Source organism: Equus przewalskii, chromosome X (genome assembly GCF_037783145.1).
Source record: "Equus przewalskii isolate Varuska chromosome X, EquPr2, whole genome shotgun sequence".
Taxonomy (NCBI): domain Eukaryota; kingdom Metazoa; phylum Chordata; class Mammalia; order Perissodactyla; family Equidae; genus Equus; species Equus przewalskii.
In genome coordinates this window covers 96,195,597-96,209,413 of record NC_091863.1, presented here as the reverse complement: position 1 = coordinate 96,209,413, position 13,817 = coordinate 96,195,597, and the positions used below count along the sequence as shown (strand labels likewise).

Sequence of the window (13,817 nt, the reverse complement as noted above, 5' to 3'; positions counted from 1 at the left end):
AGCAAATTTATCTTTTTAATGATGTTTGTTTAGGCTACTATTGAAATGGATTTATTTTACTTGAATACGTGTCAACTAAGGTATTGGGAGGCCCTAAAGCATACTAGGTTATAGACTTATCTACAAGGAATGGACACACTGGATCTCACTCAACAACTGTAGGATGTGATTTGGGGAGATTATTTCCTTCAAAATGTTATTTTTAATTGGGTTTAATAAATTCAAGAAAACAATTGGGCGACTGTCTTTTCCTGACTGAAATCTCTTCAAGTAAACTTATGGGATCAGTTACTAACTGGTATAAGGGGATGCATGTTCCACTGTATTACTCTGGTCCGTTTAAATTACTTATTCTAATAGACCACGCTTCAGATAGAGTATCATTTGCTACTGATTCCTTCAGAGTTAGCAATTTATTTCCTCCTTGCTTCCTTTAATAGGTTTATCACCACTTAAGAAAAACAGAGAAGATTACAATCGTTCTACAGCTAGATCTATTATATATAACACCACCAAAAAGTCTGTTTCCCACCAGCGCGCTCACAAGAACAAGTCACTAACAAAGTTGCCCTTGGTGTGAACATGTGTCACAAAGTTTCAGAATAAATTAAAATTCAACATATAGAGAAATATTCCCAAACTAGTGTTACTCCCTGAACTCTTTGAAAGCCAGATCTGAACTAGGTATTTTATAACTAAGGACAAACAGTAAAATATTTGGAATGGACAAACATGCTATAGTCCGTCAGAACAAACTTCACCTTTACCACCACCTGGTCATAAACCCTCCTCTTTTTGAGGGAGAAAGCATAGTTCTTCCTTTTCAGTACTACTGATATTCTAATACGCAAGAGAAAGTGGGAATGAGTGTTAGGTCAAAACTCTGAGCTTCCTCATGTATCTCAAGTGTAAACACTTGGCTCAATGTTGAAATCTGATATCATCAAGGAATTGCTCCCAAATTGGGCAGATGTAAGAGTACACAGAGAGCCTAGGTACTTTAAATGAAAACCGTCATTAAATATGATCCCTAAAGGTGGTGAAGCCACACATGAGCCAGGCCTAAGGGGGAGCAGGGCAGCGGAGTGGCAATGGGCACGGGCTCTGCAGTCAGACCGAGCTGGGCTCACATCCTTGCTTTGCTCTTTACTAGTTGTGAAACCTCAGGGAAGCTGCTCAACTTGAGTAAACCTCAAGTTCCTCGTCTGTAAAATGGGGTTGACAATAGGACCCACCACATAACACTGTTGTGAGGTTGTGACACAAAGTAAGTGCTCCACAAATATTCTAGCTACAATAATCCTAAAATTTCACATCTCTAGACCCAGCTGATGGAGGTAAAACCCAAAAAGCCAAACTTCCCTATCAGTAAGAAACACGCAGTTAATGAACTCATATGTTCAATAGTATTTTCTTTCTCATCTACATCCAACAGTCACAGTTGAATGCAAGTTGGGTACATGTGCTGGTGGCTCACAAAGCCCTCCATGTGAGCTTTCGGCCTAATACCTGCCCAGAAGTTCAACAAGGTGGTTACCTGGCCACCAAGGAAGTTAATCGGGTCTGTTAAAACAGCTCATTTAATGTCTTGAGAAGTGAAACAACCTGCTTATGTCTACCTGAATGTAACTTAGGACCTACCCAAATCTTATTCAAAGTACACATCTAAAAGGGGGTATTTCATACTTTTAGCTACATTCAACAATCAGAACCTCTTCAGTACAACCCTCAATGCACTTTCTGAGATCCCAAACAAATGTTACGGAAATTTAAAATCCTATCATTAATATCACACAATTGAGACTAGAGTTTATCCTCTGAAAATTTAGAAGACTAGGCTTTAAAATTACTGAAAACTTAAGCCTCACCAGTGTTGTACACAATCTGTACTGATTTTTTTCATCTTCCTGAGGAGGCCACAACATTGTAAGGAAAGTATCAATCCATCTATACATAGGAACCAGGAAAATTAAATAAAAGTGTTCACTGGCTGGTGTATGGCAATAGGTAGTGATATGGTTAAACTAGACAGTGTATTTTCCACCTAAAGATATTCACAAATTCAAATTTTTAGAATATTGCGTTGGCAAAGAAAACACCTGTAGGTTTTTTTTGCCATTTGGCCACGAGTTTGTGACCCCTGAGGAGAAAGCAAAGATCACGTACTTAAAAATTGTTTGGATGACTGAAAATTCGGATTTTAAGATAAAACCAAAATACTCTTCGTCATAGGATTTATTTACCTTAAAACACCCTTAGTAGATTTTAAGTGTTTCCTTTTTAAAAAGACACCAAATTCTTAAGAAGGCACCTATTATAAAAAGCAAATACTAGTATCTTACTGTGTCTATTAACAATTTTTAGATGATGTGATGGAGAATAGTTTATTCCATAGCCTTTGTATTCAGCATCCATACCAACCCCCCAATGTTCTGTTTATAGTGTAAGCTCTCAGGAACATACTCGTCTTACTTCAAGTGTGTGAAGTTAAAATACGTTTAAGACTTCCTTTTCTTAAGATTTCATCTCTTTAGCTAGGGCCTGGCTGTTCCAGAAGCTTTCATGACAAAAGGTTTACAAGGAAGCAGAAAAAGTAGTTTTGGGGCTGTCAATATATACGATAGATTGGAAAGAGCAAAATCAACTATGCCACTTATCCCTAATCAGTCTTTTCCAGTAAATTCCCTAACTGTAAATAAGAGGTATTTTCGAATGGTCAAAGATATTATTTTGTAGCCACGGTCAGTGTTCTAGACACCTGAAGAAGCATCTATGGATAGCACACTGCTCAACCAAATGAATCAGAAAAGGGTACTCTCATTTAGCCCGAGTAATTCCTTTCAGTAATGCCAGGATGGAGATACACATCATCAAAAATAGAGCCAGTAATGTCAAGGGGGAAGGTCCAGGTAGATAATGGATTCCATAAGTACCTTTTCAATTCATACCACTTAAAACAACAGAAGCACCCTTGAAATATTTAAGTAGCCAACCTCCAGCAAAGTGATGTACTGTGAATAAAGCTGTGCCCGGGGTGAGGCAGTCTGAATAAAACCAGGAGGAAACAAAGAAGCCAACGAAAACAAAGTCTGTGAAAGCTAAAGCAAATACACAGTTAATCTGCACACAAAGCTCAGGGAGGAAGAACTAGCAGCAATCTAGGGGGGGAGAATTAAGTCTAGCTAGCTCCTGCTATGGATCAGTTCATATGCTTAACTGCACCAAAGTGGTATGTCTTTAGAATCACTCTCTCCTGCTGTCATGCCTTTTTACGGCAGCAATGAAGAGCACTGATCTTTACTCACGGAGTGAAGGTAGAGAGGAAGCTAAAAGTATTGAGGTGACTGTCTGTAGTGTCCTAGGAAAATCTGAGTATTGGAGACAAATTGTATAATTGGTTGATATTGACCTATCTCACTACATCTTGTGGGCTGGTAGCATCAAAAAGCAATCTGACTCCACCACCTAAGGATGTACTGGTAGTTTGCAGAAATGTTTTTGTTCCCACCTTCAAACTGAGTTATGTGCATGTGCGTGTATCAAATATTATGTGACCAAAGGAATATGTCATTGATTAAAAAAAAAAAACAACAGAAAGATCCTCTCCTTTTAAAAAAGTCTTAAATATTAAAGATGTCAATCAGTAGTTCAAATACTTTTAATCATCTTTTAAATGTATTAAACTTTCAAAAACAACTACACACACACACAATTGAATGCACATAAACTCCATCAGTGTCCATTTCCTGGTTGTGATATTGTAGTATAGTCATTCAAGAAGTTACCAATGGAGAGGGGGAGTGGGGGGAAGGGTATGCAGGGTCTCTATTATTATTATTATTTATTACAATTGCACATGACACTATAATTACCTCAAAATAGAAAGTTTAAAAAAATCCTTAAAAAGCAATTAACGTGTGTGTTTTTAAAAGTCTAACCTAAATCCATTGAAAAATCACGCAGCCATAGATACATGTAGTACCTTCAAGTAGGTTGGACACTGGCCAAGAGAATACATACATTAAAGCTACCCTCAATTCTGAAGCTGTTTTGAGATTACTGACCATGAAGTCTTGATAAAAGCACACACTGAAAACTCATTTAAAAAGAAGAAACAATATTATACTCAAACTGGCCAGTAAAGGTGCCATTAAAGACCATCTTAGAGCAGTGAGGCTGACAGGCATTCGATGCCAAATTGTAGAAACCAGATAGTGTGAGCAAGGGATTCTGGCATCCATTCAACATCCAACAAACACACATTAAGCACCTGCTGAACACAGTTTCCACCTTTGTGGTAGAATTCTGAACCAGATGGTCTCCGGGATCTCTGAGTCTATCAGCAAGTGGTTGGGTGGATATTAACTCAGTATCTTGATGAGGGGGCTGAATTTAGCAGGATCACAGCCCAAACCTCAAAATCCGTTAACATCAGTGCTATGATGTGCCTTTTAAAACGTGATTGCCTTACCCAGATTTTTTTTTTAAAAAGAAGCAAGCAAGAAAAAAGATGCAGTTGTAGGCAAGCGGACAATCGCCAGAACAACCTGCCACATATTGGATTCCACTCAAGCCTTTAGTAGGCAGAGGCTAGGGAGAAGCTGGTTCCTAAGTAGGAGGCAGTTCCAGGAGGACTGAGAACCCTTTCCCCAGCTGATCAGGCTCCTGAAAGGTGGGTAAAGAAATTCTCTTACCATCCTCAAACGGGGTCCCTTCAGGCCTGCAACACAGAGAAAAAAAGAGTCAATTCCTGCTTAAGGGGCTTCCATCTCCCTGGTTCATCTTAGGAGATGGCTATTCCAAGCTCAGCCAACTCCACCCTCTCCTGGGTCGCAAAGCCACGACAAATAGATGTTTCGGGCTCAGGCACACAGTACAGGCCGCCGCGCCTAAACGCCACCACTCCCCGCCCCGCCCCCCTAAGAACCCCAAACGGTTCCCCTGGCAGCGGGAACTGAGCTAATCGAGGCACAGGCTCCGGGGAGGCGCCTAGGCCCTGCCAGACTCAAACACCTCCCCTCGGCCCTCCGCCTTCGCCAGGGGCCCGTCCCGGAGGGCACACGGAGCCAGCCCGCCGCCCCATCCCTCGGCCCCACCCGGAACGCAGACTCACCCGAAAATGACCGCGTTCCAAACCATTATGTTGTTCTCGGACGGGGCCCCGCTGACTCCGGCCGGAGGATCCTCCTGCAACCTTCGGAGACACAGACAGGGGACCCGCCATCCGGCACTCGCGGCCGCGCCCCCCCGCCCGCCCCGCCCGCCCCGGCCGGCAGCCCCGGCCTCGGCGCCGGCCCTGTCAGTTACCTCTTGAAGTCCCGCATAAGGCGCCGCCGAGCCGGGGTGGACATAGCTCTAGCGGGGTCAGGAGTGGGGCATACACCGAGGTCTCGGCTCCCCGCGGTGGCTGAGGAGGCCGAGGAGGCTGAAGAAGCCGAAGAAGCCGACGAGGAAGCTCCCAGAGGAACGGCACTGCCTCTCCGAAGTCGAGGGTCGGTCTGGCGCCGGCTAAGCACCACCCCGGAGTAGACCGGGGCTGAACCAACCTGGAAGGAAGGGTGGGGGGAGCCGGACCGGCCGTACCAAGACGGGGGGGGGGTGGGGGAGGAAAGTTGCTGAGGTCATTAAACCCCAGCGGGAGGCGGCGAGCGCCGGGCGGTCCTGGGGTGAGAGGCAAGCGGCGGGGCGAACAAAAGCCTGTAATTCACTAGGATTTCGTGGTGGAAGGGGTCCATCTCCACCTGCCAAGTCGAAGACGAACCCTGGGAAGCTTTCTTCTGTTTTCTTTTTCTATCTTTTTTTTTGAGACCAGATCACTTATTAAAGGGCGCACTGTGGATGGTGGGAGTAGGATGAAGTTCCAAACTAGAGGAGGAGGGAGTGGGCGGAGGCAAAACCGATTATCAAAAAGCGGGAACTCTAGGATGCACACCTCCTGCGGACACAGGAGACTGGGGAGGAGTGTGTGTGACTGGGTAAAATCACTGAAGATCGGAAGAACAAATCGGCCTCGACTACGAAAGTGGGCTGTGAATCCCTTTTCCAGAGCATGAAGATGCGGGATTCGGGTCCTAACATTTAGGCCAATTGATCACCCCAAAGCAGAATACAATGGTGTTGTGTGTCCTGGGGGAAGGGGATGAGAGCTTAAGGCGGACAGAATGAGGTTTTAGCTCTGGGCACTCACAATTTGGCTCTGGAACCACATTTCCCCTTGGCAGTTCAACAAGCCAAGCGGCTACTATATGTTCAGAAGAATCCAAGGTATGAGAATATCCGACTGCAGAGAACTGAAGGGGCGGTGAGTCTGAAGGAAAAGCAACAGTAAGATGCGCGTGAAAAAGCTGCGGGCTGCGGGGAAGAGTCTCAGTTAGTACGTGGACCTGCAAAAGCCATAACAGTTTTGAAGAATAATTTTTAAAGCTCAACCCAAAACAACCTAGAAGGGAGGCAACATACTCATTTAAGAATTTTTGAAAATATGAGAAAAGTAGGTCTGAGTTAAGTCCTGGAGAGTTTTGAATGCCAAGCTAATGGATTCCTTGGAAGGTGGTTGAGCAGAGAAGCAACATGATTAGAGCTGTGCTAATCGGAGATGGGCTCCAGGAGAGCAGCCAGGAGACTCTTGAAGTATTCTAAGCGAGAGATCCTGAACCAGGCAGTGATGATAAAAATGGAGAGGAGGGGATGAATGGGGAGGACTTGGCAACAGTTGAATGGGGAGGGGGGGGCAAGAGAGAGGAAGGAATCAACCATAATTGGGGTTTGAAGATAACTGGGGGCTTGAAGTGCCATTAAGAGAATTAGGGAATAGAGGGGGAGGGACAATTTTGGCAGATGAAATTTGGGGACTTACTGAGTTCATGGGACTGGTGAGACACCCGGGTGAAGATGTCCAGAAGATATCAGACGTGCAGAGATTTGTTTCTAACATGGGAGCAGGAGGCATTTGACAATGGTAGTAATTCTAGCTGCTGCTTAACAACAGGTACCTCCATGGGCAAGGATTTATATCTCCTATTAACTCCAACATATCAGTTAAGGCAAGTCTCCCTAATAGTATCACATTATGGCCATGGTGGAAAGGGCATACAAAAATATGTGAAAACCTCCTTTTCCTCTCATCTAGGAACTTGCAGTCACTAGTACACACATATGAAATCAATAAAAGCAAGATCTACCAAAGCAAGTGCATTAGTTTTCTTTTGCTGCTTCACAAATTACCGCAAGTTGTTGGCCAAGTTTAGCTCCTTGTGGTTGTAGGACTCAGGCCCCCATTTCCTCACTGGCTGTCCACAAGGGATCATTCTCAGATCCTAAATGTCACCCACATTACTTGCCACATGGCCTACTCCATCTTCAAAGCCAGCAGCAGAAAATTTCTCTCCCATCAAATCCCTTTTATGCTTTGAATCTCTTTCTTTAGCAAGAGCCACGTTCACTTTAAGGGCTTATCTGATTAGGTCAGGCCCATCCCAGTTCTCTCCTTATCTTAAAATCATCTGATTTGGGACCTTAATTACATCTGCAAAATTCCTCCACAGTAGAACCTAGGTTAGTGTTTGATTGAATAACAGGAAAAAGGGGTGTGTACATCAGACCAGGAATCTTGAGGAAGGGGTATCATCTTAGAATTCTGCCTACCAGAGCAGCAGCAAGATACATAGCAGAAGCCTGTGAAGCCGCAAACACTGAGGGACTGCATGGCAGGGGAATCATCAGTCTGGTGGGTTCAGAACAAGCTTCCTGGAATGGGCCTATTTCAGCTTTGTTTCAAAAAGGATGAAAGCAGGGCTTGGGAGAGAAGAACTCAAGGAGTTTCTGTGAGGGCAACAGCACAAACAAGGACATGGAGCTAAAGCATGTTCTGGGCACAGTAAGCAGATTAGTGTGGCTAATGGGAAATGATGAGACCTCTGCTTAGAAAAGGGAAGGTGACAGAAGATGCCCTCAAGTGCAAGGATGAGGAATGGAGGCTTGATAGGCAACTTTTATAGGTGATTAATCCTGAGAAATGTACTGAAAACATCCTACTGAGGAGCAGCATGTACTGCACTGGAGAGTGGGGAAGAGACTGGGAAGCTCCTGCCACTGGATGTAAATATTTGAAATTGATTGAAGGCTGGAAATGTCTGTGAGTTTATTGTAGGCTTGTCTGCTTTCTGAATCTACTTTGCTCTCCCTTCCTTGGACTACCTAATCAAGAAAACTCAGGAACATGAACCCAGCAGTCTGGAAGCCCCACGACACTAGGCTATGAGGAGAGCGTTCCCTGACTGCACAATGGAATTGCACTGCAGGAACGCTGGGCCCCCTCATTCCTCATCACAAGCAGGGTTGTCATAGCAAGATGCAACACAGAAGATTGTTCTCCAGCACAGATGATTATCAGGCTAGAACACACTAACTATAGCAGAGTTGGCCAAGCATTCCTTCCACCCCCTTTTCACCTTGACATCTTGAAGAAATACCCTCTTCATAGCCAAGCATCCCGCCTCCCACCACCAAGAGCAGGGGTCAAGAAACTAGAAGTCTTTTTCAATTTAAAGAAAAGTGTGCTAGCGATGCAGCTGCAGGGAAGATAAAAAATTCCAAATTGTCCACAGGCAAGGATTTGAGAATTTTCCTAAAAGGGAGGACTGTGAAATATGGGAATATATGACTAGAAAAATTGTGGGATTTCATTCATGAAGATTTCAAAATTCAGAAGACATTGTGATTTTCTTGAACTGTTTTTGGGTTAGAGGGAGAGACTAAATAAACGATCATTTCCTACCTTATCAGCTTGTGAGGCTGTATTTCTGTTGGAGGCAAAGGAATTTTATTTTCCTATATAGTTTCCACTTCTACTGATAAAATTTAGTACAAACATCAACTAAGAAACAGCAGAAAACAAAATCAAAAGTTTTTTCTTGACTCCAATAATCTCAGAAGACAAGTCAAGAGAATCACTTATGGAAAACAATAGTTGTCACAGTGCGTGCTTTTGGCAATAAAAGCAGTAGTATGCTGTCCATCTATAGCCCCTAGGACAGAAGGAGAGAATGGGGGGGGGGGTGGAGATGAAAAAGTAGAAGGAGGAGGAGGAGAGAGAAGGGAAAAATAGTGAAGGGCAGAGAAATGGGGAAATGAGGGCCACAAACATAGGATTTCACTACTGGCTGAATTGCTGAAGCAAGGGAAACCAAGACATGGCATGGTAGGCTAAATAGTGCTCTCGAGTCTTCTCTCCACCACCAAAATCTCCATGTCCTAATCTCTGGAACCTGTGAATATGTTTCCTTATATGGCAGAAGGGACTTTGCAGGTGTGGTTAAATTAAGAATCTTGAAATGGGAAGAGTATCCAGGATTAAATGGGTAGGCCTGATGTAATCATAGTCCTTTATAAGAGGGAAGGAGGAGCCCAAGTTCAAAGAGAAGGCCAAGAAATGATGGAAACAGAGACCGGAGTGATACACCACCAGCCAAGGAGCCAAGGGATGCTGGCAGTCTCTAGAAGCTAGAAGAGGCAAGGAATGGATTTGCCCCTGGAGCCTCTAGGAGCGACCAGCCCTAGACATCTTGACTTTAGACCAGTGAGATTGATTTTGGATTTCTGACCTCCAGCACTGTAAGATAATAAATTTGTGTTTTCTTAAGCCACTAAACTTGTGGTAATTTGTTACAGCAGCAATAGGAAGCTAATAGACATGGCAACAGTGTTACACATGGGAATTCAATCAAACCATCCACATCTTCCAGCAAACTACAACCAAATCCAACCTGACATCTTTTTTTCCTGTGGCCTGCAAGCTAAGAATGGTTTTCTATATTTTTAAGTGGCTCAAAAACTCAAAAGAAGAATAATATCTAGTAATATTTCGTGATGCATGAAGACAATATGAAATTCAAATTTCAATGTCTATAAATAAAGTTTCACTGGGACACAGCCACATGCTTTCAGTTATGTATTGTCTGTGGCTGCTTTTGTGCTACAATGGTAGAGTTGAGTAGCCGTGACATAGACCACATGTGGCGCTCTCATCACTTCACACTGTTGGTCAGTGCGCTACAAATCGCAGTGGTTTATGACTTGACAGTGTTTTGAGTGCCACGTGTATCACCATATTGTGATATCTTGGTTTTTTTTTTTATTACAAGTGCATAGCTGTTATGTTAAAACAAGAAAATAAAAGTGGATTTTGAATATCATGCTTTTAAGGCACAGTGGAGTGTAAATTACTTGGTTATCAAATAGATGTCAAATCATCGTGTTTATTACAACATGACACTGTAGCATTGCTAAAAGGACACAATATACATCAACATTAACAAACTACATGCTAATCACAGTGTCCCAACTCGCAGGAAAGCAATGGATGGAAGAATTGGAAAGTTTAAAATGGAACATCTTATCAAAGTAGAACTCTTCACAAAAATAAAAATGAAAATGAGGCTGCAGCCAGAGTTTCTGAGTGGCTCATTTGTTAGCCAAGCAAGGAAAACCATTTACTGATGGTGAGTTAATTAAACCGTGTTTGATTGCAGAAGCCAAAGAAATATGTCCAGGAAAATAAACTTTTTAAAGACGATTAGCCTTTCAGTGAGAATAGTGGCTCAAAGAGTTGAGAACATTGGAAGCAACATCAATAGTCATTTAAAAAACAGGGCAAATGATTTCAGGGTTTTCCTTGGCTCTTGATGAGTTGACAGATGTTACAAATATTTCTGTGTTGTTGTGGTTTACTCAAAGAGTTAATGCTGAGCTTAAAGTGATGGAAGAATTGGCCTGTATGGATGGCTGTGTGGAACAACTGCAGATGAGAATATTTTCAAAGAAGTCGAGAAAATACTAACTCAATACAAGCTGAAGTAGAATCTGCCAAGAGGCATTACAAACATGTGTGAAGCAGAAACAGGCTAGTTGGACAAATGTTCAAAGCTTGTGAAAATGTAAGTTGTTTAAATCCTATGGTTATTCACCGTGTTATTAAACAGCAGGTACTTTGCAGGAAAATATTTGAATCTATCTTGTGTCTTTCAACAATTAGTGTTAACAGTGAACTTCATTCACTCTCACAGACTAAAACCATTGTCAGTTTCATGAATTTTTGTCAGAAATAGAAGCTGAATATTCTAACTTGCTCTACTGACAGCACTTGAATAGTTTAGCAGTGGTAAAGTTTATTGAGGTTTTTTTCTTTGAGCTCAGGGCTGAGACGGAAAAATTTCTAAACTAGAAGAACCACCCTCAACCACTATTATTGAACACTGAATGGTTTTTGAAATTAGCTTTTGCTATAGACTTGATAATGTTGCTTAATGAAGTTAACCCAAAATTACAAGGCAAAACACTGCTTACGTGGGAAACTTATACTGCAGTGAAGTCATTTTGATAACAACTAACATTGTTTGAATCACAAGTAATGTCAAGTTACTTTAATTGCTTGGGTGCTGTCAAAAGTTAAGACAAAAATCAAGATTTGCATTGCCACACAAATTTGCAGTGGATATGCTTTCTGAGTTCAAATTACAGTTCCAGTGGCATTTTTTTAATTTTACTTTTCATTTTTTTCCCCAAAGCCCCCCAGTACATAGTTGTGTATTTTTAGTTGTGGGTCCTTCTATTTGTGGCATGTGGGACGCCACCCCAGCATGGCTTGATGAGCGGTGCCATGTCCACACCCAGGATTCCAACTGGAGAAACCCTGGGCCACCGAAGTGGAGCGCACAAACTTAACCACTTGGCCACGGGGCCAGCCCCTCCAATGGCATCTTTTTTTTTTTTTTTTTTTAAAGATTTTATTTTTTCCTTTTTCTCCCCAAAGCCCCCCGGTACATAGTTGTGTATTCTTCGTTGTGGGTTCTTCTACTTGTGGCATGTGGGACGCTGCCTCAGCGTGGTCTGATGAGCAGTGCCATGTCCGCGCCCAGGATTCGAACTAACGAAACACTGGGCTGCCTGCAGTGGAGCGCGCGAACTTAACCACTCGGCCACGGGGCCAGCCCCTCCAATGGCATCTTTTGAACCTCAGTGCAAAGTGCAAAGGAAATTTCTATATTCAAAATCAATTTAACTGTGCAATCGAGGAGCTTCCACCTAGACTTCATTTGGAAGTGATTATTCAGCAATGTAATGGCATGCTAAAGGCAAATATCAAGAGAAGAATCTAATTGAATTCTATAAATGCATTCTAAGAGATGAATATGCTCAATTAAAATCGGATGCTTGTGGATTGATATCAGTATTTGGCAGCACTTATCTGTGTTAAAAAAATTTTCAAAGATGAAATACATAAAATCTCATTACAGATAAGCATTTACAGATGAATATTTGCAACTGAGTTTTTATTAAGAGCTTTATTAACAGTCACTTGCAGTTTGTTGATTCTTTTGAAAAAATCAAGTTGTAAACTTTTATTACAAATTAAAAATGAGGCTCTTACAAATCTGAACTTGAACAGATATGAACAATTTAAAAACCTTTAAAGGTGTATTAAGATTGCAACTGATTTTGATGATAGGGAACACTCACTCTGAACCCTAATTAAGTGAAATATTATCCCTCTCTATAAAAGAATGCCATTCTTCTCATGAGTAGACCTGTATTACAAAAAATTATATTCAATTATTAATTATATTTTGAATTTCATTAAGAAAACATTTGTGGAAATTTGTTTTCTCTCTTGTTATATGAGTACCTACATAATGTCCTTGATTTTTCCTCTTGGCCCTCAAAGCCTAAAATATTTACTCTCTAGCCCTTTACACAAAAAGTTTACCCAACTCTGCACTAGACTAAGCCACACGAGGGGAGTGAGACTATTTATAATTGATCACTATACAACCAATATATAGCACAGTGCTTGACACACAGTAGAGGATCAATACATACTGAATAACATAGGAACTTAGGGATGACATTGGACTAAGACCTAAGGAGCAGGGGCTGGCCCAGTGGCATAGTGGTTAAGTTTGTGTGCTCTGCTTTGGTGGCCGGGGGTTCACTGGTTAAGATCCTGGGTGCAGACCTACACACCACTCATTAAGCCATGCTGTGGCGGCATCCCACATAGAAGAACTAGAAGGACCTACAACTATGATATACAACTATGTACTGGGGTTTTGGAGAGGGGAAAAAAAAAGACAAGATTGGCAACAGATGTTAGTTTAGGGCTAATCTTCCTCACCAAAAAAAAAAAAAACAAAAAAACCCAAAAAACAAAAAAACCAAAGACCTAAGGAGCAAACACTGTGATTCTTTAAGACTTGAATTGATATTTCTTTTACACTTTATTTAACTCATGTTCATTCAAGGGCTAGCATATTGCTTTGAATTCTCATTGGTTTACATCTTGTGTCTCTTGAACACTATACTTCTTCCAGCCAACCTGTCAATTTTCTAGTCACAAGCTCCTGCTATCTTCAGTAATTTCTCTGTTAAAAATCTACTATTCTGGTGTCATCATTTGGATTATTGAAGTTATCCAATGTAAACTGTCTCAGTGTTTTTATTCTGGATTGCTCCAGGCTCCTGCTGTTCTCCACAAAGAGCATCTGGGAGAGTCACTGGGTTGGGGAAGGAAGGGTGGAAGATGTTCCCTTGTACCTGGGGCAAACAGGGTCATTAAGAGGCCTCGATCTGGAAATCATTTACATGATTAGAGTCTAGTATCCAGAATATATAACAAACTCTCACAATTCAACAGTAAAATGACAATCCAATTAAAAATGGGCAAAGGATTTGAATAGACATTTTCTCCAAAGAAGATATATAAATGACCAACAAGCATGTGAAAAGGTGCTCAACATCATTAGCCGTCGGGGAAGGCAAAT

The 13,817-nt window shown here is 42.0% G+C and overlaps 1 protein-coding gene across 1 annotated transcript in view; it reads right to left on the bottom strand.

The window, feature by feature from the left end:
* UBE2A (ubiquitin conjugating enzyme E2 A) overlaps positions 1-13,817 on the bottom strand; it is an 81,014-nt gene that overhangs the window by 3,499 nt on the left and 63,698 nt on the right. Inside the window, exons 2-5 of the mRNA XM_070606032.1 lie at positions 6,188-6,307; positions 5,308-5,546; positions 5,114-5,194; positions 4,695-4,720 (exon numbers count right to left, since the gene is read on the bottom strand). Of these exons, the coding sequence (XP_070462133.1) occupies positions 4,695-4,720; positions 5,114-5,194; positions 5,308-5,546; positions 6,188-6,208 (367 nt within the window). The 5' untranslated portion in view covers positions 6,209-6,307. The remainder of the gene's footprint in view (positions 1-4,694; positions 4,721-5,113; positions 5,195-5,307; positions 5,547-6,187; positions 6,308-13,817) is intronic.